Below are 25,982 nucleotides of genomic sequence, written 5' to 3' on the forward strand. Positions count from 1 at the left end.
TCATGCCACTGGAAATTAAGCAAATGTTTCATCAACGTGAAAAAATGCGACAAATAAGCATATGATTTAAAAATGATTTGATGACGTGTTAATTTTTTTATTTATGATATGATTTTATACAGTATGCCTTATGTTAAGGTACTTTTATTGTTGCTACAGGAAAGTGAGTTAAGCAGGAAGAGAAAAGAATGTGAGGGTCTCGAGCATGAAGTAAGAAAGAGGCAGAAGAGATGTCTCGATTTGGTGAGTGTGGTGTGCGCCTAAATCTCCTATCGCTCCTCGCTCACTCCGGAGTTCACTAGGTAGACAGCCTCCCCTTTCTGCAGGTGTGCGAAGGGGGCGGGGCCGCGGGAATGGGCACCGGCTGGTGGTTAATCCGCACTAATAGATCTCGGGCTTCTTCCCACATTATATCAGGAGCTGCTGTAGGAGCTGCTGCCCACGTGGTTGTACTCTGCCACTCTTCTCACCAGCCTGTGCCCATATGCCAGCGGGGCATTTCCCACATATCTGCATGTGCATCTTTTCTTGCCTTTTTTTTACCTTCCTCCCCCCATTTAACTCTTTCCTTCCCCATTATTCCAATAAAATTACCTGTTTTCCATAAGACCTCGCCTTGTGTCTGTGTTTATGTGTCAAACCCGTTACAGTGAGCTTATTCAAAAGTACAGTACAAGCTAGAATTCCTTATAGAATTTGTATTAGGTTTTAAGAAACATCAGTAAAATTTTCACATTAAATGACACTATTTCCCAATAGCCGGCTGATCATTTCGTGTGTCTGCGTGTGTATGCAGGAGAGCCAGCTTGAGGATGAGCGCAGCAAAAATGAGCGCTTAACAGATGAAGCGGAACTCCTCAGGAGGAAGGCTCAGCTGCTTGAGCAGGTCAGTGTTAGGGCTAATGCGTGTCCTTACATCCACATCATGAATGCTGTGTATCACTAAAACCATTAACATCACACTTATGTTTTATACTTCTTCTGTCTGTCTTTCTTTTTATATCTCTTTCCCCGTCGTGTCCAGTCGCAGGTTGAGAATGAAGAGCTGAAGCAGGAGCTCTCTGCAGTGAGCGCTCGGTATAGTTCAGTTCTCGAGGAGAACCAGAGACTCCGTGCCAAGCTGGAGAACCTAGAGCAGGTCCTAAAGGTAAATCTTAGTGGTTGGCAGGTAGGATGAGAAAGTTGTGAGTTGGAATCCTAACCTATATTTCCTTACAGCCTAATAATCTGTTAATAAAAAATTACAACGAAGTGCTAAGAGCTGAAATGAAGCAAGTAAAGCACGTAGTGTTTAAAGGCTGGTGGCTAAGTGGTCTGCAATGTCACCTTGCACCTCCAGGGTCCGTGTTCGATTCCCGCCTCTGTGTGCATGGAGTTTGCATGTTCTTCTCGTGCTTGGTGGTAATTGGCGTTTCCAAATTGCCCATAGTGTGTGTATGTGTGTGTACAGTACGTGTTTGTGCCCTGCGATGCGATTGGCCCCCTCCCCTGAGTTTAATGTTTAAATCAAATTCAGTAAACCAGTCTGATTGAAGGCGAATAATCACTTTCGCCATCTGTTAAATATTTAGTAACAGTAAATTATCACCACCTGACTGGGTATGACAACCTGGCAATGTCTGTGCTATAAAGGTTTAATGCCTATGATATCATTTTAATTACATCCTAGTGATATTTCAACACCAGAATAAAAGTTTGGTTCAATAGAAATTTAGCTGAAAATCATTTAAGACACAAACAATATTAATACCAACGTAAATGACATCACAAACTGTGAACTTTGGTTTATATCACACATGGCATGTACGTATGTGCGTAAATTAAAGGAGTTTATGGTACATGTAACATGTTTGCATATACAGTAAATGTAACCACTGTTGATTATATAGAATTATCTATATATACAGTATACATACAGTACTTTACACTGATCAGCCATAACATTAAAACCATTAACATTAAAACCACCTAGTTCTGGGGTCCCATTATGCCACCTTGGGCTCTTTACCTACTATGCACTTGTATGGTGGGCTGTGGTGCAGTGGGTGGTTCTGGTGTCTTTCAATTTTGGCCTGCATTAGCCTTTAACTATGTGTGTGTGTGTGTGTGTGTGTGTGTGTGTGTGTGTGTGTGTGTGTGTGTGTGTGCAGCATATGCGAGAGGTCGCTGAGCGCAGGCAGCAGCTGGAACTGGAACATGAGCAGGCACTGGCTATTCTCAAGTTCAAACAAGATGAAATCAAACGACTTCAGCGGGTCTGTCACAAAATATCCCACACTACACTTAATATTAATAATAATAATAATAATAAAAAGTCATAAATAAATAATAGGAGACAATGCATTTTCACCATTTACAGTATGTCACTTCAGTCTGAGCTTCACCATTTTCTCTCCATGCTGTTTTTATTGTCACAAAATGATAAGAAATGAATCAGATGTGATCCAAATACATTTTATGCAATTCATGTCAAATGGCCCAAATAATCTGGTTTAATTATCTGTATGAAAACAGCCTTCACTCATCATTAGCCTGTACATTTTCGACATCCTAACACTTTATACTTTTCCTTTTTTTGTTGTTCTTCTTTATTAATATTGAGTGCTCCCTTTTTCCATCAGGCTCAGTTATTTGCAAAAAGGGAACATGAAGGAGTTGTGCAAATGCTGGAGGTGAGAATTTAAACTCCAAACCCTGTTTTTTTTCCAGATCTCAATGTTTAGATTTTGAAATGTGTGTCTGTTTGTATAAATGACATTATTATTTCTGCTGATGAATAAAGGATCAAATGATCTTTCTCAATTTTCACTATATTTCGGTATGCAGAAAGTATATACAGAGTTAATGTATTCTTTCTTCTGTTGTACACGGTATTTCACACATGAAAGACTTTTCTTGCAGCCAGTTCTATATCAGTTCATAAGCATAATTGATTGCTTGTATTGTGACCATCTATATGTGTCAAATTTTGTATTGTGGCCGTGCTGTCAAAAAAATCATAGGATTTTTAGTTTATGTGTTGTTGAATAAAACAGTTTTGTACACAGTGTTTCTCCTACAATTACACAAAATCCATGTTATTCCTGTTATAAGACGTGTGACTTTGCATGGTTAAAGATGTACAGCTCTTATCAGTCTTATCACTTAGGTCGCTCACCTTTGTTGCCAGCTATTTTTTAACAATAATGGCTCATGCACATTGACGACTCTAAAATATTTCCAAGTGTCACTTGTGTAGTGGGTGTATATACACTGTGTAGATACAGTGGTTGGACAATGAAACTGAAACGCCTGGCTTTAATGTAGACCACAATAATTCATTAGTGAAACAGTGAAGCATGGTGGTGGTAGTAGTTTTATGTTGAGAGTTGGGCTCTTAAATGTTTTTTTGACAAACACCCTTAACTGTCCAATATAAAAATGTACCACAGCTTGGGTTTCCTTCTCTTATGAAAAAGATGATTTTTTCTTTTTTTTTATGAACCAAAATTTCAACTACTTTTTCTTTTCTAAAAAAAGTAGAAATTCATTATGTAAATAAAAACAGTCATGTTTTATTAAATAATTTATGTTTGATTTAATAATCTATGAGTCAAACTATGAGTAAAGGGAGTAATAATGTTGTTTTATTCGTGAACGTGTACCAAGCCCGCATATACAGTATACAGTATGAGTAAGTAACTTGATGTAAGTATGGCTAAATCTTAAGGGAATACAGTATCACATGCTTGGATTTAGTCAGCTAGTCTGTTTAATAAGATTCAGAGTCGAATTGAATATTTTAGGGGAAACCCTGTATGCACATGATGTGTGTACATGTTGGAATACTGTGCATGATGTAAACCTTGTTATTGTTCATTGTCTAAATAAGGTTTGTGTCCTATGTAGGGCTTGATCCAGTTTGTAAAGCTGAGAGAGCTGGTAATCGTTCTCCATCATTCTATCTCTCTCTCTCTCTCTCTCTCTCTCTCTCTCTCTCGTTTTCTTTCATATCTACTTTCTTGCTGTAAACTAAATGACTGAGTGTAGTATCTCTCCCCTCCAGAGGGCTCTGTCTCTCTATAAATTTGGCTAATCTTTATAAGAAAAAAAGAACAAGCAAACTGACTCACGGTTGTCCAAAACCATAATCGATTTTTGACTGGAAAGGATTGATACAGATGTCTGACGTGGCTTTCTGGAGAGATTTTGATACTGTACATAAACTTATTACTCAGCAGGTCTGTTTTCAAAAGTTGGAATCTGATTGCAGTGTCTACTAACCATAAGCCATTTTTATATGGTTGACCTTTGACATGACATACTGTTCATGCATGTGGATTCTGAATCTCTGCCTCTCTCCCTTCCCCCCTCTCTCTCTCTCTCCCCCCCTTCTTTTTCTCTCTGTCTGATGTGTGCCAAGCAGAACACATTGGACTGCATGCAGGTATTGATACTAAGCAATGCCTTCTTAATCCTTAGCTTCCTAGTCATGTCTATGTAACTTTATATGTGTCTCGTCAAATAAGAAAGAAAGCCTGAGCCGATACACTTTTTGCAGGTTGTTATTTACACTATCACAGATTTTCTATAACAGGAGCTTTGAAAGTAAAGCATTATTTACATGAACGTGCTGATTGTAACATTCAATTTAACTTAGTTCAATTTTATTTGTATAGCGTTTTAAACAATTAACATTGTCGCAAAGCAGCTTTACACCATCAATCAAAAGAATCAATCAAAAGAATTAACTAAGTTTGTATGAAATTTAAATGTGTATGAATGAAAATGATAAGATTATATATTATCATTTTTACAGTAACAATTTGAACAGGGGACAGAATAGCGAATGCGCGTGTAATCTAAGTCGCCTAATAAACTGTTTAAAAATATGCCACTGTTTAACAAATAAAAGCGCATGATCAGTTTTTTTTTTTTTTTAAAGGAGACTTTTATTTAACATTTATGGAAGGAGTCTCCCGGGTCAGACCTTAATAGATAACTTTAAAGCACTTTTTGTAAGTCGCTCTGGATAAGAGCGTCTGCCAAATGCCTAAATGTAAATATAAATGTAATAGATGAAAAGCACACGTTTTCCTCTATGGGAAAGTCTAGCGGTTTTTAAGTTGTCAGTAACGTGTCAACGCTATTTATTTATTTAATGACTTTTGTCTTAATTTCTGGACAGAGATAAAGAGAGGCTTCTAAACATAAAAATAACATTCATAGCTGCTAATGCATAAGTGATATCCTGAACTAAACTGTTTCACAGACATTCCACGTCATTATAGCAAACTATAGATGCATAAAAAGTATGATGTGGGATTGTGTAAGTCATAAAAGAATATCATTTTTGAACAGTTCTAAACAGATTTTTAAAAAGAGGGTTTTTTTGGCAGTGGGGGAATTAAAAGCTGTTACAGGAACATGGATATACTGTAACAACATTGTATTCATTTGGGCTTATAATGGGAAAGGAAGAGCTTTGTTCTTGTAAATTTGCAAAGTAAATTTGCAAAATAGACGTGCAAAATTAAGTTACTACGGGATTTTCATTTTTTTATGACTATAATTTTTTTTAGCTAAAAGTTAACTATCGTTACTTCTGTTTCTACTACACATTAAAATGGTTTCTTTGTGATGATGTCTTTTTCGTAGTGAGACGCACTTAGGTGTGATATTTTACAGGAAACTGGCTGTTTTTTTAGAACTGTGTGTAAAAGCGTACATGCGTGTGTATGTATATGTGTGATGAGGCCCTGTTTGCTCAGTGTCTGCCAGGAAGCTGAACCGCAGTCCCGGAAGTGAAACTAGCTGTAGTTTCTCTCGGTCTGAGATATCCGCACTTGCTATGTCCCCGTAATACAAACTCAGCAAAAAGGCAAAATGGCTGTAAAACCTCTCCCTGTTTTTCCCGCTTCGCCTTTCGACCTCTCTCTCTCTCTCTCCCAGTAATCTCTGAGAAATGTTTATGATTAGTTCACTAACTGAGAATTCATTCTTGTCAACATCTGTTTTAGTTCATTATCTACCCAGAACTTTCGGCCTGTTCTTTGTGCTCCCATTTTACTGATAACCTGATGGTTAATATAGTTAAAAGCTGTTTAAGGTTATACTAATGAATATTTAATAACTCTCTCCTCAGGTTAAAAAAAATGATTCGGTTAACTAATTATTATTAGTATTATTATTATTATTATTACTAAATTAACACATTTTTTTATAATTGTACACATGAAAACTACTTTTTCATCTGGCAATCAGTCATTTTAGAACATAATATTACTTACATTATTATATAATATTACTTGGATCAGATATGGCAGTTTTTTTTGTGTGTTTTTTTTTAAATGACTAATTTCCTCAGACCCCGACAACACACCGTCACTAACTTTACTCAATGCTTAATTTCCGGTGTATTTTTAATCTCATAATTAATTTGAGTGGCTAATTTTTCCCGCTTTGTCGTGTGTACCTTATAGGCAAAGGTACGGGACCTGGAGCAGAAGTGCCGTAATCAAAGCGAGCAGTTTGGCCTTCTGTCTCAGGAGCTGGACAAATTCCGACAACAGGCCTCGAAGATCGACTTGTCGGCTCCTGGACTGCTGTGCTCAGGCTTCACACAACTTCCCAACGGTCTCAGTCTGCCCACAGACACCGGTAACATGACATTATTCTAATGGAGTTCACACACAGCACTGCTGCTCATAGCATGACAATAAGGTACAATTCTTTCTCTCGGGCATTTACCAGCTGTATAAAGCTGCAATCTCATCACTTGGCACTTCTTCTTTCTTTATATACTTTATATAGTATATGTAGGGTATAATCACAGGGTGTGCTGTTGTAGGAAAATCATCAATGCAAGGGGAGTCACTGTTTCCAGCCTAAAGTTGTACTTAAGTTACATTTGATGTTGTGGAAAGATCCACAAAGCAAGTTGGCTGCTTTTATGACTTATACTATAGCAGCTGTAAACAGTCAGGTCCTCGTCACCCTCCCATTTTCCTTCTCTGAAAGTTAATAAAACCACAAATACCACCTTAGTGGCTTTTACCAAACACTGGCACTGGAATATTGCAACAAATCACCAATTATACGTTTTTAATAATAATTGTAAATATCCAAAGTTTATTATTATTATTATTATTATTATTATTATTATTATTATCTGTTGTAACCAGGAGTAAAAGTAGTAGTTTTTTTTTATTTTTTTTTAATAAATTTGTTTTTGGTATTTGTTATTTGGTATTTGTCCTATAAACGTCGTAGGATTCTTTTAATGCTATTCCGCTTTAAAATAGTCTCAGCTAACTAAATTTTCCAGGTTGAATCCCAAATATCATTAATTGGAAAGCTACTGGTAGTAAGTTCCCTTGATAAGAGAGATTTGGGAATCAGCCATGTGTTAGAAGCTAGTAAACAATTAGGAGACAAGTTCAATTCAATTCAATTTTATTTGTATAGCGCTTTTAACAATTGGCATTGTCCCAAAGCAGCTTTACACAATCAAAAGAATTATTTAAGTTTGTATGGAATTTGAATGTGTATGAATCAAAATGGTCAGATAGTCCCTGGTGAGCAAGCACCAGGATGAGTCAGACTGGTTTCGGAGGGCAGAGGGATTCTGGATCACTGGCAGCTTAGGAACGACATGTGTAGCTCAACAGAGAGAGGGAAGGAGGGAGAGGGGGAGAGAGGGAAAAGAAAGAGCAGGAGAGAGAGCAGAAGAGAAGAGATAACAGTAAGGTCTGGTCACATCATATAATGTATAATGTGAATGTATATTTACTGTAGAGTGCAAGCAGAGACTCCGGCAGGACTAACTATGACAGCATAACTAAAAGGGAGGGCCAGAAGGAAACACAGACATGAGGGCTCTCTGAGATGTAAAGCAACCAATCACCTCACCATCAACAAACCTGAGTGATCAATGAGAGTGAGGAGGACAGCATCTAAACATTTCCCCATAATACTCTACGTCCATCAGTCCCCCAGATCTGCTCCTTTACCTAAGGCAAATCTATTTATAAAAATGCTTGATTAAATACTTAGGTTTTTAGCCTGGACTTAAGCACTGATTTGGAAGACTATTCCATAATTTTGGGGCTTTGTAAGAAAAAGCTCTGCCCCCAGCTGTAGTTTCATAATACGTGGTACTGATAAGCAGCCTGCATCCTTTGATCGAAGTAGGCGTGGCGGATCGTAAGACACTAGCAGTTCACTTAGATACTGCGGTGCGAGACCATTTAATGCTTTATATGTCAAAAGTAGTAGAGCCAATGAAGTGAAGATAAGATAGGGGTGATGTGCTCGTATCTTCTGGTTTTAGTAAGGACTCTCACTGCTGCATTCTGGACTAGCTGAAGCTTGTTTATGCACCTAGTTGAACAACCAGACAGTAAGGCATTACAATAGTCCAACCTAGAGGTGATAAAAGCATGAACTAGTTTTTCTGCATCGTTAAGCGACAATACATTTATTATCTTTCCAAGAGGTGAAAAAATGCTATCCTGGTAATATTATCCACATGTGCTTCAAATAAAAGGCTGGAATCTATAATCACACTGAGGTCTTTTACTGTTGCACTTGATGGAACAAAAAGGCCATCTAAAGTTACAGAGTGACCTAGAATCTTATTTCTAGGTGTATGCGGTCCTATGACTAGAACTTCTGTCTTATCTGGATTAAGCAGAAGGAACTTAATTAGCATCCAATTTCTTATGTCCTGCACACATTGCTCAACTTTAGTAAGCTGGTTTATCTCATTAGGTTTTGCTGAGACATATAACTGTGTGTCGTCAGCATAACAGTGAAAACTAATACCATGCTTACAGATTATGTTGCCCAGAGGAAGCATGTAAAGGGAAAAAAGCAGTGGGCCTAAAACTAAACCCTGTGGAACACCTAACTTCACTAGAGAACATTCAGAATAATCACCATTTAAGTCTACATACTGATACCGATCGGTCAAATAGGATCTGAGCCAGGAGAGTGCTGTACCTTTAATTCCTACTACATTTTCTAATCTGTGAAGAAGAATACTATGATCAATGGTGTCAAAAGCTGCACTGAGGTTGAGTAATACAAGCATGGTTACACAACCCTGATCAGAGGCCAGTAGGAGGTCATTTACTACTTTAACGAGTGCTGTCTCTGTACTGTGATGAGGCCTAAATCCTGACTGATACAGTTCATGTATGCTATTTCTATGTAGATATGAGCATAGCTGCTCCGCTACTATCTTTTCCAGAATCTTAAAGATAAAGGGGAGGTTTGATATTGGCCTGTAATTGGACAGCTGACAGGGGTCAAGGTCAGGTTTCTTAATAATTGATTTAATAACTGCTAATTTAAAAGATTTTGGAACATACCCAATGCTGAGTGAAAAATTAATTATTCTCAAAAGGGGTTCTGTTATTGCTGGTACTATCTGTTTAAGAAAATGTGTTGGTGCAGAATCTAATATACAGGTTGATAAATTTGCAAAAGAGATGGGGAGTAAAGTATTTTAGGTTCTGATCTGACATGGCTAGTTTAACATCTGCATAACTTACATTGTTTGGTTTCAAAGCTTCAAATATTTACAATTTTATTATTAAAAAAGTTCATGTAGTCCTCAGTATTACACAATGTTGTTGTGGAGATTTCTGCAGTGGTCTTATTTCTGGTTAATTTGGCTACAGTATTAAATAAAAATCTAGGATTATTTTTGTTATTTTCTAAAAGAGTGGAGAGATACGTTGATCTAGCTACACTAAGAGCTTTTCTATATTTCAGGATGCTCTCCTTTCATGCTATTTGAAATAGCTAATTTCACGTGCCTCAGTATAGAGTCTCCTATAACTAGAGCTCTTTCAGATTTCTCAGTGGGTGCATCACTGAGGAGAGCAAACCTGTTGGACACATGAAGCGCAGAAGAGGTGTGCTCCGGTGGGCTAGCCTTACCCAGACACTCGGTGCCGGTGTTATGCGCTAAAATGCCCCCCTGCAATGGATTGCCCCTCCAACATAATCCCAATCAAATATTGTATTAGAACATAAATTTCTGGGTTAATGGTTTACATATTAAATAAGACAATAAAATAAAATAAGTAGTATGAAAATAAATATGTTGTATATGAAAAAAATATATAATTTATTTTAAAAAATGTATATTGATTTTATAATTAAATTCGTTTGTTATACTTTGTCATTTGTAAACCATAAACCTATAAATTTAAGTTCCAATATATTATTTGAAAGAGATTATGTAGGGGGGGGGCAATTCGTGGCAGGGGGGCATTTTAGAGCATAACACCTGACCATACTGCCCTATTTTCACTCATGTTATCAGCCTACATGGCAAGTTATTATATACAAGTCTTTGTGTATATTGTTATTGTAGAAACTATAGCATATTTGACAGCGTTGTGCTGTTATTAAAATAAATAATTCAAGCAACATTAAAAAAAAACGATGAATTCTGTATTCTTGGTCGTGTCTGATAGGAAACTCCAGGGTCAGCTTGGCCTATTTAATTAGCTACAGTTTATTTTAGGTTGAATTTAAATGTTGGTGTTTTGCCCACAAGCACTCGTGAAAAAACAAAATGATCAATGTCCTCTTTTGACACTATTGCCATTCAAAGCTACTAAGGAAAAATGATAGTAAATTATTTTAGAACATACAAGATATACCAGTTCATAAAGTCCTAGTCCTATATCCATATTAATTAATACATTACGTTATGTTTTGCATCAATGATCTGATGTAGATGTGTTTTTGTTTTTTTTCTAATCAGGAAATAACTGCGTTTGGTCATGTGACTAAACCACTCATGGGAAATCATGTAAATTTGAGCTACTTCAGTTTTTACTTAATTAAAACTAAATGCTACAGTAGTTATAGTTATATTGTGACAGTGGAACTAAAAGTAATAAATATTACTACAGTGATCATAATCATTTGATTATACTTTTCTGAAACCGCTCAACATTTTCCCAATCTCTCGCCATTTTCTCTCTCTCAATCAGTGAGTGTTTAAGCAACATGCTGTTGCCTTAGACACTCACTGACTCCTCAGTCGCGATTCTTCTGAGCTTGTGTTTATATTTATCCTGCAAATGGATTCTGCTGTGCTGTCTCTTTCTCTCTCTTTCTCTCTGTCTCTGTCCTTACTGTATGCTCCTCTCTTTATTCCTTTTTTCTGTCCATCATCGACTCTTCTACTCTCCAGGCAATAGTGCCTCATGGGATGACATCGCCTTCTGGAGCCTGGAGGGTAACGAGGCCCTGTGTGACGTCTCTGAGCAGGGTACCCGCTCATGGCCACATTTTTTTTTCACCAGGAGGCTGTAACTCCTGCATGGCTGTTTAGATCATGGATTATTATTTATTAATCGTGGTTCTGCTTTTACGCTTCTTTTTTCATTTAACACTGCAATCCAATGATGCTTTCAGCTTCCAATGAAACATCCAGCACAGAAATTAGAAATTTGTTTTTTTTGATTAAATGGCTTACATTTTTTGTTGCTTTGGATATGTACACGTTGTCCCTCACTGAAAGCATTCATCTGCATGTGGGAATACGTCTAGACGCACCATTTGATGCTTTCCTGTTTAAGCTGTTCATGCTATTATTATTTCTTTTTTTTGAACATGTGGTGGAAAGTATATTACCATGTGCTTAAAATCGATCACCCTGATAAAGGTTGACTTCATGAGTCGTAATAACGATGCAAGCGCTAATATTATTGTTTCAGGCGGTGGTGCAGTGGTTAGCACTGTCGCCTTGCACCTCCAGGGTCCAGGTTCAGTTTTCACCAAGGCTTGATTCCCGTCTGTGTGCCTGGATTTTGCATGTTCTCCCCGTGCTTGGTGGGTTTCCTCCGGGTACTCCGGTTTCCTCCCACAGTCCAAAGATATGCAGGTTAGGCTAATTGGCGTTCCCTAATTGCCCGTAGTGTGTGTATGTGTGTGCCCTGCAATAGATTGGCACCCTGTCCAGCGTGTTCCCCGCCTTGTGCTCTAAGCCTCCTGGGATAGGCTCCAGGTCCCCGCGACCATGAATACAGGATAAAGCGGTAAAGAAGATGAGTGAGTAATGAGTAAAGTCTATGAAGTCAGCATTCATACTGTGGTCACACTAGCAAGCGACCAGTAACTCGTGTACCTTGTGGTTTTTATCTCTTGTGGGCGACTGCTACTAATATCGCTTGTAGACGTCTAGTTTCCATTCCACCGTTCAACTGTCCGCTAATCAGCGATGCGGTAATGGAAGGCTCATCCAGTAGACGCATGCACTATGGCTCCAGTGAGAATAAATGTTTCTCAAGAAGAGATCAGTGAGAGTGAGAGACTCATCTATTGGATGACCTGTTAAAAGAGATGGATAGAAGATGACGTTTATTTAATATGTAGTTGTCTTGACCTACCGCTTATCGCACCCGCTGCCTCCCACACGAGTGTGAGTTCACCTATAGGGTTAAGCCACACATCTCTCTCATCTCTCCATCTCTCGCACGCATCTGTACTCACATGCATCCTAACTTGTGCGCAATACCTCTCTCATGCTTTCTTTGCTGCTCTCTCTATCTCACACACACACACACACACGCACTTGTATACACAGTTTGTCATAGTAGATGACTAGCTGGCTTAACTGTGATCTTTTAATATAGGAAAATGATTTTGTCACAGCTATTCAGTCCTTAATAGGATTAGAACCAGCGAAGAACACCAGTGGACTTGTTGTGCAGTATGACCCCCTTTCAGCGTTTAGTGGTGCCTAATATTTGCAAACCAACCCTTCTTTGCTTGTATTAGAGCATCTATTAGGATTAATAACTATTAGGATAACTCTCAAGCATGAACTGAAGCCTTATGACTTTGTTGTTGCTTACCAACATGATCCAGAGGGTGCCAATACTTTTATCTTAGTAAAACTATTGAGTCAGAGCGTACATCCCAAGTAAATATCTAATCTTGTTCTAGTGAGCTACAGTATATGGATTGTGTTGTACTGTAAGCTTAATTACAGTATGTCCAAGGTGACTAAAAAAAGAAACTGCTCTTCTGGATTTTCTTGAATAATTCACACAACTTTTGCCTTCTATAGTATATAAAGTTCTAAAATTAGAGAATTCTTAATATCTAAATGCAATAAATGCAATTCTTTTATCCACTGTTAGTCCAAAAAGAACGCCATTCAGCGCTTTGGTGCCCAATTTTCCACGTCACATGCAATAAAAGCTGCTCAATTTGTGTAGCCATTATTCGCCTATTTCTTTTTTAAGCTTTTTATTTATATTAATATTTTTTTCCCTACAAAAGCATGTAAGCCTGTGGTGATCTGTGGCAGCAATCTACTTTTTCTTCTGTTCTTTCTCCTCATTATCCCTATCTACATCCTGACAGATTTATCCGCCGTGCTCCGGACCAGCTCGGCGCCGTGCTCAGGAGGTCCGTCTCAAGCCGAGCGCTCGCCCGGCACCAAACACCGCGAGCTCCCCAGCCTAAATCCCAAATCAGCCTCCACCTCCAGCACGTCTCCACCCAAATCTGAAAACACACACCTGTCGCCGAAATCTGCCAGAAACTCGCACAAAGCCAGCCCCACTCACGAGGTGAGAGAGACAGCATGTTAGTTTTTCAACATGTTTCTAATATTTCTGAATGACCACAGAGAAGAGTAATGGTGCTGGGATGAGACAGGCTTTGGAAGGCTGGAAGTCTTTTGGAAGTCTTTCCAAAACTTATCTAAGGAAGATCGTCTGACTAGTCTTTTGCACAGGTTGTAAAATATCCATGTGCCTTCACATGGACACATCTGTGTTTGCTTTGAGCTACTTGGGTTATGTAAAATTCTGGTTATCTTTGCTAACAGGGCATTGGGGGCCCAATGGGAGGTTTCTCGGCTAACACGCGGAAGGCCTGGGTTCGTTTCCCACCCAATGTTCAAACCCCAGCCACTAGATGTAGTGGCGGTCCCAAACCTGGATAAAATCATAGGGTTGCATCAGGCAGGACTTCTGGTGTAAAACCTGTGCCAAGTAGTGCGGATCAGATGGCCAACACAAACATTCTGGTTAACTTTGCTCATGTAGTGTGTTTGTAGAGAGAATACAAACCATCCTCGCTTATTTTTAGTAATTCTCATTTGCTGTGTCTGAATTGATGCTTCACACACACCTCAATCATTTGTAAGGGCTTGTGTTTTCTGTACACACAGCCATACACACACAATGTCATCGCCCCACACTCATGATATTTTGCCAATCATTGTTGAATCGTTTTTGTTTGGTTTTGTACAGTTGGGTTTTGTTGATAAGAATATTGGTGAACCTCCAACTGATCTCAGTCTGAATTTGTGCTTTCATGTCAATGATCGGTTGTTTATTGTTGTATAATGGTGTGGTTTTTACCTGGATATTGTGGTACAGTATATGAACTCTTGGGCTAATACGAGGGTTCCAGTTATATTAAAACTCCTGTTGTAGTTTCCGTTTGAGGCTACTGTCCCCCTAGTCACTGCTGTGCCGATGTGAACGTGTTACAGTAGTTCATTTATCATTTGGGGAATGCCCTTACTAGTGGTCTGCACAAAAAAATGTAACTTAAAAAAATAGTTTTCTGGGATTCTCAAGGGCCAGTATTCTAACATTATCAGGAAAAGATTCAACCATCAACAGTGTTCGTTATAGTGAGATGCTTATTGAAGAGCTAAAGCCTAAACTTTGGGTTAAACACACAGGACTGCTATCCAAGGGTGTTGTGATCTTGCTTGATAATGCATGTCCGCATACTTTTGACCACACTGTCGACATTTTGCTCAAACATTCTGCACGAGGGGCTTGAATGATGATGTAGACGGCATGGCAAAAAAAAACGGAAGTAGAGTCTGACGGAAAATCTCCCATGATGATTGTGTCTTTGAGCAAATACAGAGCACGCACAGCTGCAGCATCTGATCCTCGGTTGATTATTCCAGCACAAGGCAACAAGACCAGAGTTGTCAGTGAAAGCACTCTTGTCCGTCGTCAGCGAACGCTGATGAGTTCAATAAATGATTAAGCATAGAATCAATGGAACCCATCATTCGATGTGCTCAAAAGCACAAAAAAGTTTCATATCACCAAGTGTTAAACATGGCTTATGATATTAGTATAGTAAACTACTACCATTTTTTAAATGCCTGGCGTCTAGCCTTTCTTATGCATGTAAAGCTGGCTTAGAGTCAGGGAGGGGTGGGTGGATGCTATAGGGGTTATAAGGGGGTTGTAAAATTTACAGTTTATTGAAACATTACATGTTTACCCTGTTATATCCCTGTTTAAAATCAATAAAAATATCGTTGAAAGGTAAACTATTACCAAGTGCACTGTTAAAAACGTTTATTATATTATATATTTTGTCTTTGTTTTAGGTGGACACTGCCAGTGAGGTTGAGGAGCTGGACATCGATGTATCCCCTGTTCCCTTCCCAGCGAGTCGAGGAGCTGCCAAACTCCAGGTTTTTATTGCCCGTTACAGGTATGCTTCTCCTGCTATATGTTGCATGATGTTCTTTTTAGTTCCAGTGCAGGAATTTTGTTTTATCGTTTTTGGTTTTTATTGCAATGAAACCAGTTTGAGCTGTATATTAGTTCTGTTTCTGATGTATTAATGATAAACCCAAAAAACTCCCCTCTAATGTAGTTACAACCCTTATGATGGTCCAAACGATAACCCAGAGGTGGAGCTGCCTCTCACAGCTGGGGAATACATCTACGTATACGGAGACATGGACGATGACGGCTTCTATGAAGGTGACTTTACATCTCACATTTCCATTCACGTGTATACCGTATATAATGCTTATTCAGACTATTAAATGTTGCATATAGTGCTGGTTTTCTTTTGAGTAAGAACTGACAATAGCCTTTTTTTTTTTTTGAGGTCCACATATTTTTAACTCATTTATGATGTTGATATCTGCGATGATGTGCTGTAGGTGAACTGATGGACGGCCGTCGAGGCCTGGTTCCATCCAACTTTGTTGAGCGTGTCTCAGATGATGAGGCACATGAAGCTGCTGACTTTTCCCACAATTCCTTCCTGGAAGGCAGCTTTCAGAGCGCCTCGGAGAGACCACATCAGCACCAACACCACATGCGGTTAGGCCACAGCATTACAGACAGGACAGATGCCTCGGCTGCCGGTGACATAAGCAAAGCTGGTACAGTGCCACTTGTGAATGGCTTGGACATGGATCTGGACTTAGAGGATGACACGGAAGCTTACATTGTGCCACCTCCCCACAAGGTGACTCTCATCAAACAGCTAGCTAAGAGCATAGTGCTGGGCTGGGACGCCCCGCCAGGAGGAGCCATAGTGCGGAGCTACAACGTATACGTGGACCAGGAACTCCGTCTCAATGTCCCCACAGGAAACCCGACCAAGGCTGTGCTAGAGCGGATGGATACGAGCCACAAGGCTCACCGTTTGGCTGTGCAGACTGTGATGGAACACGGTACCTCTGACCCATTGCGCTGCTGCATGCTGGTGGGGAAAGACGTGTCTGCTGCACCCACTGAGCTGCGTGTAGAACGCATCATGGCCACTTCAGCCCGTCTTACCTGGCTGCCTAGCAACAGCAGTTACGCACATGCAGTCTCTTTAAATGGTAAGGTGCGCGAGGTGGTTCAGGCCGGCAAATACTCACTGCGCCTTGGTGACCTTATTCCTGGTGTGCATTACCATGTGGAGGTGGAGGCGCAGGTGCCGTCGGAGCGGAGGGAGCGCAAATGTGCTGTCACCTCTTTCACCACGCTAATCGCAGGTAAGGCACAGGAATAGCAAGAGGGGTAAATGTCAAATAAACAACAACAAGCGTTACTTGACACTGACTCTGACTTTTGTCCCTCAAGGTCCTCCTGATGCTCCTCTGGATGTGCAACTGGAACAGGGGCCAAGTCCAGGGATCGCTCAGATCAGCTGGCTCCCTGTCACTATTGATGCTGCCGGGACCTCCAACGGAGTCCGTGTCACAGGCTACACCATTTATGCTGACAAAAAGAAGGTGATTCACATTTTAAATGTATATGTCTTGAATAAGCTAAGAGAAGGTTCTTCAATCAGATAAGTTGTATATAACGTTCTAACTAATGATGCATATTTATACACAGCGGAACAGGGATGAATGAATATAGACATATAAGAAATTATATAGAATAAATCAACAGATGGATAAATAATATGTATAAATATAATGGATAAATGGTTTAAATACACTTTTCTTCCTCCTTCTAGATGCTGGAAGTGTCGTCGCCCACAGCGGGTAGTGCTCTTATTGGTCTTTCTCAGATGGAAATGCTTCAAGAGGCTCGTGAGCTTACCGTGCGCACCATGTCTCCTCATGGTGAGTCAGCCGACTCGACGCCTGTGAATGTGCCTGCCAAGCTACCTGCCATCATGGCAGGTGCGTCCATGCCTCCCTGCCAGCCAGTGCCAACCTACACCAGTGTCCTAACCGCCAGTGCCACCAACAAGGAGCCCAGTGTCCGTGCCGCCTCTTTGTCTGCTGCCAAAACGTCCACAATACCATTCAGCTCCATGATAAATGCAAGCCCTTCTTCTCCCATCAGGGATAATTATGCCAACACACTCAAAGCTGCCACCAATGATGCCCCTCTGCCCACTGCCTCATATGTAGAAGCATGGGCGAATCCAGCTGTGGCTGCACAGGAGGCACGGCCACTTCCTGGAATCATTGCCAACCCGCAGGTGGGTATGAAGTACAAAGGTACAGTATATCTTTTTTTCATTTATTCAGGCCATTTTTAAATGTTTTCAAACATCTCTTCTGGCAGGAAACTATGCCTGCACCAAAAGTTGTGTCCAATCCTGTGCCAGTCCTACTGCCCATGCCCACAACCAAGGACCTTGTACCTCCAGCACAGCCCAATGCAGTGCTTGCAACAACGCCAGAGCCTAGTAAAGAGACAGGGAACTCAGGTCCGCAACGTTCCGTTCCTTCTGTCTCTGATTTCCTGGATGCACCCTTGCCACACAAGTCATCACCCACCCCCAGTGTACCCAGAGTCATCGTCCCTGAAACAGATCTCCTCGACATGCCCGATACACATCCCCTGCGGCCGCCCAACTCCTCACCTGTAGAGTCGGAGCCGGAGGGGGACAGAGAGAACACTCGTTTGGTTTCCATTGAAGATTTCCTTCGACCTGACCCTGTTCCCAGAACAAAGGTTTGTCTGCTAGACATGAGCAGTTTAAAGGCTGTAAATAAAATGCCAAATACAAGGAATGCTTTAATGCTAGTTTTTGCTCTGTGTTTTGGTGCTAAAACTCTATTTAAACTTTACTTAGAAATGTCTGTTTGTAACTGTATTCATGTTATCTTCTGGGTTGGTGCAGGTATATGCAGGAGGTGTGATGGACCCTCCTCCTGACTACCATGTTGAGAGCAGCCGATCAGACCTATCCGATATCCTGGAAGAGGAGGAAGAAGATCTGTACTCTGAGTCTAACACTGATGTATCACCCAAGAAGAACTCTGTACCTGAAGGCAGGGTGAGCAGAAATCCAAACATGCACACAACATAATGACAGCGCATTCTCATTTAATCCTCTAGAAAGAAAGTTGCAATCTCAGTTATGTAGCCTTTACTGTGCCGTATCTTTATCTTCTTTCCATTCTTCTGCTCTAATTTTCTTTTCTGCTTTCTTTTTGTCTATATTTTCTCTCTTGACGTTCTCCAATGCCAACTTTTTCTATCTGTGTTTCTGTATGTGGCCTGCACACTCAAACACTCTTCTCTCATGCTGCCTCCCTGATTGTTTTTGGCTCTGGACCTGCTCCTCAGACAGAGGGGTGGGAGGCAGACAGTGATGAGGAAGTCTTGGAGAAGATCCTGAAACTCCATCCCCAGGTTTTTGCTAATAAACAGCTGTTCAGTATCCCTGAGGTGACTGAAGAAGAGGATAATAGTGAATCAGAGCTCCAGGCTGTCTCCATGCTGTCTAAAAGCAAAGGGTGCTTTCTGTGTCCGACTGCCTCTGGACAGTGTCAGCCATGCCGTGACAAAGCCAAAGTAGCATGGAACAGAGGGAGCACGCAGGTCCGGCCTCAACATGGCCTGACTTACATTGATACAGTGGACACCAGCAACTACGAGGAAGATGAAGAGACGGACCTTGATTCAGAAAGCAGCCTGTACTTGGGTCCCAGCAGCAAGGACGTCACACCTCAACGGTCGCTTCGGGCACGCCAGGAACGAGACAGACTCCGTAGAGAAGCCCTACTTCGCAACCACATGACCTCCCACATTAACACTTCCGGGGAGAAAGCACATGAGCCTTACATGCTCAGCAGGACAGTTCGTCACGTCAAGACACCCGCCATGGAGATAGATGTGGAATACGGGACAGATAATGATGATGACTCCTCACAGTTTGACCCTGGAGAAGTCGTAGTGGAGCAGATGAGCTCCGAGTGGTGGGTGGAGGGTGGAAACCAAGATTACCACCACTCTTTATCTCCACGACAATGTAAACTGGATTCAATTAACATCATGGCATCCGGTCACCACCAGTGGGTGTGTTGCATCACTTGTCCTGCAACTGTAGCTCAGCTTGGGATCAAACCATCTTTATGGAGATGGCTGAAACCTTTTGCATCCCAAAGTGATGGCAAACCCAAATTCTTATGGCAGCTTTAACTATTTTAAGTAGTTTAGTAGTGCAGATATTACCAATTACCCATCATGGATCATTCTATGCAAAAGGTTTAGGCCTATACTTTTTCCTCCGTCTCATCCCATAGTCAGCCATGTCCCCAGCGCTGTGTCTGTATTGTGTCTTAAATGGGAAAGCAGTCTTTTAAACCATATTGTGAGCCATCCAGTGTTTGAGCCCCTACGGTATATATGACTTACTCTGCTGTAGTGTCCTTGTTGTTCCTCTTGTCTTCCCAAGAAAGTTGACAACTTGTCCTGTTTTTTAAAGCCTCAGAGTCTTATGAGGTTGTTTGGTTAATTAATCTGATGGAAAGACTACCATCCTTTTGAAGGCTGTGTCGGTCTGCATGTGTCTCTAGTCAGAATAACCCCAACTGCTGCTTTTGTTGTGCTTGAAACTGTTAGACAACCTGTCATTATGTGCAGTACGTGCAGGCACTTGCGTGAAATGTGTGTCCTTGTACTGCGGCATGTTTGTAGTGTCCGTAAGAGTCTGAATTTACCCTATGTGAAGTACTAACCATATATATCGATGTGTATGGCTTGCTTCAGGATGCTGAAGGTCTAGCGGACTCAGGAACGGCCTGGTGCTGCCCCAGAGACAACTCTCCTAAATTAAATCAATTGGAGACCAGATTGCCTAAAGGTAGGGTGCTCGCAATTCTTCTTGCGTCTGCCTTCTGTTTGCCATAAACTCAGCCAACATTTGAGAAGAGTCTTGCTGATTTATTAGTATATTTGCTTTACTTGAGTGTTAAAGATATAATTGGTTTGAAATAAAACTTTGTCAAGAATCCAAGGTTATATAGTGAATATACATGTATGTGTTGTATGTGAACCATAATTGGTGCATGTGGGTCTGTTTTTGTTTTGGCAACTTTCACATATGCCGTATTTTCGGTGTGTAAGTAAATGTATAAAATGTCCAAAGTCCGGTATATTGTATATTGTCCCGTATGTTGTTTGTGCATGTGGAGATTCGTTCATCAGAATGAATCAGTCTGGGAGCACAATGGGAGAAAATGGCTCCCCAGTAAAACTATCCCGATGGTGAATAATCATAATTTGCAAAAATCCACAACGAGACAAAGCATTCATAAGACAAAAAGGGGTCCGTTCTAGCACACAGTAAACACCATGTAGCATTCTCTTCCCCCGGCGTCTTCCCGGGCTCCCTATAAACGAGGTCAGCTGACCCCGCTGTGGCACAGGGATTCCCCTCGCGTTTTGGAGGCGCCGTATCGCCAGAGTATAATATGGAGCCATAACACCATCTTTACACTGTATATTCATGTCAAAGGTGTAGAACACCAATAGTTGTAATTAGATTGCCATGTCATTTACCCAAACCTCAACAGTTTTAATTACACATTAGTACAAATTACTTTGATAAATCTAGAAAAAAAATTGGAAATTATTTATTTGATTGTTTGTTTGATGACTTGTAAGAGATATTTTCTGCTCCTCTTGGTCTGACAGAGCATTCATATGTGCATTTTCTAGCAACAGGGTCCTGAAAGACTGGAGGGTAGCTTTAGCAGTCCTACCCCAGGGCCTGGGTTCAAGTCCTGGTTAGGGCGTCACCTTAAGCCCAAAAAAAAAAAAAAAAATAGCATCAGTAGTAGAAAGTAAGTAGTAGTAAGTTTTTTGAAGATGTATTTTAGGTGAGAAATATAAATGTACCACTAAACTTACAAACTTGGGTTGGGGTTCAACTATATCACAATGCAGTGTAGTCAACATTGTGTTGGGGTCATATATTCATATAGTCAGCACTGGAGTCATGTAGTTATGTCGTCAACATTATATTGGAGTCATGTAGTCAACACTGTGTTGGAGTCATGTAGTCAATAGTATGTTGGGGTCATGTAGTCAATATAGTGTTGAGGTCATGTAGTCATCTAGTCAACAGTGTGTTGGGGTCCCGTAGTCATCTAGTCATTATATTGGGGTCATGTATTCATCTAGTTAACATTGTATTGGGGTCATGTAATCATCTAGTCAATGTTGTATTAGATCATGTAATCATCTAGTCATTATGTTGGGGTCATGTAGTTATCTAGTCAACATTATGTTGGGGTCATGTAGTCATCTAGTCAACATTATGTTGGGGTCATGTAGTCATCTAGTCAACATTATGTTGGGGTCATGTAGTCAACTAGTCAACATCATGTTGGGGTCATGTAGTCATCTAGTCAACATTATGTTGGGGTCATGTAGTCAACTAGTCAACATTATGTTGGGGTCATGTAGTCAACTAGTCAACATTATGTTGGGGTCATGTAGTCATCTAGTCAACATTGTGTTGGGGTCATGTAGTCAACTAGTCAACATTGTGTTGGGGTCATGTAGTCAACTAGTCAACATTATGTTGGGGTCATGTAGTCAACTAGTCAACATCATGTTGGGGTCATGTAGTCATCTAGTCAACATTATGTTGGGGTCATGTAGTCAACTAGTCAACATTATGTTGGGGTCATGTAGTCATCTAGTCAACATTATGTTGGGGTCATGTAGTCAACTAGTCAACATTATGTTGGGGTCATGTAGTCAACTAGTCAACATTATGTTGGGGTCATGTAGTCAACTAGTCAACATTATGTTGGGGTCATGTAGTCATCTAGTCAACATTATGTTGGGGTCATGTAGTCATCTAGTCAACATTATGTTGGGGTCATGTAGTCAACTAGTCAACATCATGTTGGGGTCATGTAGTCATCTAGTCAACATTATGTTGGGGTCATGTAGTCATCTAGTCAACATTATGTTGGGGTCATGTAGTCAACTAGTCAACATCATGTTGGGGTCATGTAGTCATCTAGTCAACATTATGTTGGGGTCATGTAGTCAACTAGTCAACATTATGTTGGGGTCATGTAGTCAACTAGTCAACATTATGTTGGGGTCATGTAGTCATCTAGTCAACATTGTGTTGGGGTCATGTAGTCAACTAGTCAACATTGTGTTGGGGTCATGTAGTCATCTAGTCAACATTGTATTGGGGTCATGTAGTCATCTAGTCAATATTGGGGTCATGTAGTCATCTAGTCAACATTGTATTGGGGTCATGTAATCATCTTGTCAGAAGTGTATTGGGGTCATGTAATCATCTTGTCAGCATTATATTGGAGTCATTTAGTCATCTAGTCAACATTTGGGTCATGTAGTCATCTAGTCAACATTGTATTGGCGTCATATCTATCCTATGTCCATAATGTTGCCAAATTAGTACTTCCTGCTAGTTTAGTAATAGCAAACTAAGTCCTATGATGAATAAAGAAATATCACTCAGGGTCGTTTGCTTCTCACTTCTGCATCATCAATATTCATCCTTGAGTCGAGGTAAAGTTAATCTTCTCCCCCCTTCTAACTTCTTGATAAATGTAGAAAGACCATAAATGTCTGGTTATGACAGCAAGTAACCCAGATTAGCCTTCCATGAAACCACTCTTGAGTAATTCTCATAGTTTGCATCATCCCCCTGCATCTCTCATGCATTGTCTTTTTTTTTTTGACTCTGACTTCTTCACATGCTTTCTTAGAATCACCCCTATTTTAATTTCTTCTTAATTATGTTGTGTTGATTTTTTTTATGTCTTTAGTCTTGTAACTTATTTGGTCTCCTCATATTATACTTTCTCAAACCCATACTCATATTTAATGTATGGGGCAAAAAGAGTAGCTAGGTTTCAATTACATCTACATTTAAATGGTTGTCTAGGCTTAGATGGCTTGGTAAGCAATGTATGTTTCGCTTAACCATCAAGAACTTACTCTGGAGATGTCTTTAAACCCATTTAAAACTCACAGCAATCCACGCTCACGTCCAGTCTCCAGGTTATGCATTTCTCAAGATTAAAAACAAAAGGTTTATGGTTGGCATCATGTGCTTGCTATGGCTGCTTATAGTATGGCATTTGCTTATCTTATTGATATTATTTGTAGTGATTGTTGATAGTAGATCTATAAATTATGTCTAATGCCATAAGTGTAGAAAGTAATCAAACACACAACTACATTTCGTAATATTAATATTTTAAAAACAAATGCATATTGTATATTGATCCCTAGGATTCCGTCTCTTACTGTCTGTATCTCATTTGCGAATATATACTCTTCACTCTCATTCTGCCTTCACACGCATCTGTGTCTCAGCAGAGCATCTATTTAGGGTACACGATGCCCACACGTGTGCTGTGTGCGAGGGAAGTGAAAATGTTCATGATCCTGTGTAATGAGAGGCAGCACACCTCAGTGCAACCATCAGGTCTCTGTTAATGCAGCAGTACCTGATGAAATAGTCACATTTTATGAGAGGAGCACAACCAGCCAAAATTGTATTAATCAAATACAGTGTAATTATTGTTGATTAGTTTGGAGGGGATTCCTCAGCCGGCAAATATACAGTAGTAAAAATCGGACACACCGGTGTGAGCAGCTAGCGTTTAACCGTGAATGATTAACCGATTGGTGCAAACTTTAAAGTTATATGATTTCTTTAACAGTACAGTAACCAGTGGGCCAGCTGGTTCCTGGACAATCACAGTTCCTGCTTCAACTTCCTATTCCTTTTCCTCAGCGAATCAGGAACATGCGTGAGCTTTGGTGAAACTCTCACAGAGACCTATATCCTGATGCCTGCATTCACAATCTGTCACATTAGAAGCTTTAATAGGTCATTAGGACTGGGTCACATGCGATTAATGGATTGACCTCAGTGAAAGAGACCTCACACTGTGTGCATGTGTATGTGTGTGTGTGCATGTACCAATGTTGCAGAGCCAAGGCCAAGAGGTGACAGTGAAGTACGGATTTTCGTTGCCCTCTTCCCATACGATCCTTCAACAATGTCACCCAATCGTGACGCAGCAGAAGAGGAGCTTCCCTTCATGGAGGGACAGATCATTAAGGTACAAAACATTCTGGAATGTGAAAAACTATAGCCATGCTGTAGTTTTAGGAACTGACCCACAAGGTGGTTTTTTTTCACAATTTTTCTCAACAGTGTGAATGTAAACATGCAAATGCATTTTAAAGTAATTAACCCACACAACATTGTTTATTGGGCTGCACTGTGGTGTAGTGGTTAGCACTGATGCCTTGCACCTCCAATGTCTGGGTTTGATTATTCCCGGCCAGATTCGATTTCCGTCTCTGAATTTGCATGCTCTCCTCGTGCTTGGTGGGTTTCCTCCCACAGTCCAAAGACATGCAGATAAGGCTGGTTAGCATTCCCAAATTGACAGTTGGATGTCTGAAGCTCTCCCAGTTTTCAGCTTATTCTAAAGTTCTTCGGCAAGTTCATCATGAGACTGGTCTAGCTTCCGATTTATGTTTAGAGTTAAGATAAGGAAGCAGCGCAAGTTTCAAACTAGACTAGAGTAAAATTAATGTTCAGACGTCAGATTTAACTACAAATTTAGCATTTTTCTGATGCCTGCGTAAGATTTAGGCACAATAGGAGAAAACCTGAGGCCTGTCTTAGTTAAACATGACACCAAGACCAATTTTACTGGGATAGTTGGCCGATCTCTCAGAGGGGAGGGATAAGAGGTACTTAGTGCTCCCACTCCCACATTAATCACGGCTCTACAGCCAATCAGGGGTGTCTGTGAGCTCATGCAAGCGGAAGGAGCAGATAGCGCTGTCCTAAGAGTGTGTTACGCCGCGTGGGCAAGCAGTTCAAAAAGATGCAGTGGCCGGTGTCACGGGGTTCGGAGGAAACACATGATAGTCTTCATGATCCCGACTAAGTGGTAGTAGTAGCATTAATGTGGGAGCCCCCTAGTGTCCTCCTAATTCTCATAGCGGAGGAATTGAACACGACTAAATTGGGAAGAAAATTAGAGAAAAATCCAGAGAATGCATCGATTTATACACACATGTAACTCATCTCTGAATACACATACCTTTCCCTTTATAAACCTGATTTTAAGTTGCAAACTTTCAACAGAACACTTACAAAAAACACTATATATATTTTGATCTAACAGGCCTTTTTACTCTTTTTTTTACACCTCTTTTCAGGTCTATGGTGATAAGGACGCGGATGGGTTTTACCGGGGAGAGTCGGCTGGCCGTCATGGTTATGTGCCCTGTAACATGGTCTCTGAGATTCAGGTGGATGATGAGGAGACCAGAGATCAGCTGCTACAGCAGGGTTTCCTGTCCACCGAATCATCTATAGAGAAGATGGGTATGTTTTCCTGTATTCCTCCGTTTTTTCATTTTCCAGGTATTCCTCAACACTCAGCAAGTGAGCGGCTGCTTCATTTGTTCAGGGGCTCG

The 25,982-nt window shown here is 40.5% G+C and overlaps 1 protein-coding gene across 6 annotated transcripts in view; it reads left to right on the forward strand.

Moving 5' to 3' along the window:
• Positions 1 to 25,982, forward strand: part of LOC128511897 (peripheral-type benzodiazepine receptor-associated protein 1) — a 111,139-nt gene that overhangs the window by 70,842 nt on the left and 14,315 nt on the right. For 2 of the 6 annotated variants that reach the window (XM_053484922.1, XM_053484924.1), the window contains exons 8-25: positions 160 to 243; positions 797 to 886; positions 1,025 to 1,147; positions 2,151 to 2,255; positions 2,622 to 2,672; positions 6,462 to 6,639; positions 13,378 to 13,586; positions 15,386 to 15,492; positions 15,658 to 15,767; positions 15,953 to 16,780; positions 16,869 to 17,020; positions 17,251 to 17,724; positions 17,811 to 18,203; positions 18,373 to 18,528; positions 18,822 to 19,553; positions 20,247 to 20,340; positions 24,474 to 24,604; positions 25,722 to 25,890. In XM_053484922.1, the coding sequence (XP_053340897.1) occupies positions 160 to 243; positions 797 to 886; positions 1,025 to 1,147; positions 2,151 to 2,255; positions 2,622 to 2,672; positions 6,462 to 6,639; positions 13,378 to 13,586; positions 15,386 to 15,492; positions 15,658 to 15,767; positions 15,953 to 16,780; positions 16,869 to 17,020; positions 17,251 to 17,724; positions 17,811 to 18,203; positions 18,373 to 18,528; positions 18,822 to 19,553; positions 20,247 to 20,340; positions 24,474 to 24,604; positions 25,722 to 25,890 (4,186 nt within the window). Of the gene's footprint in view, positions 1 to 159; positions 244 to 796; positions 887 to 1,024; positions 1,148 to 2,150; positions 2,256 to 2,621; positions 2,673 to 3,888; positions 3,922 to 4,405; positions 4,427 to 6,461; positions 6,640 to 13,377; positions 13,587 to 15,385; positions 15,493 to 15,657; positions 15,768 to 15,952; positions 16,781 to 16,868; positions 17,021 to 17,250; positions 17,725 to 17,810; positions 18,204 to 18,372; positions 18,529 to 18,821; positions 19,554 to 20,246; positions 20,341 to 24,473; positions 24,605 to 25,721; positions 25,891 to 25,982 lie in introns of all 6 variants that reach the window. The other 4 variants (XM_053484919.1, XM_053484923.1, XM_053484920.1 and 1 more) reach the window with 4 other exon arrangements.

This window comes from Clarias gariepinus, chromosome 24 (genome assembly GCF_024256425.1).
Source record: "Clarias gariepinus isolate MV-2021 ecotype Netherlands chromosome 24, CGAR_prim_01v2, whole genome shotgun sequence".
Taxonomy (NCBI): Eukaryota; Metazoa; Chordata; class Actinopteri; order Siluriformes; family Clariidae; genus Clarias; species Clarias gariepinus.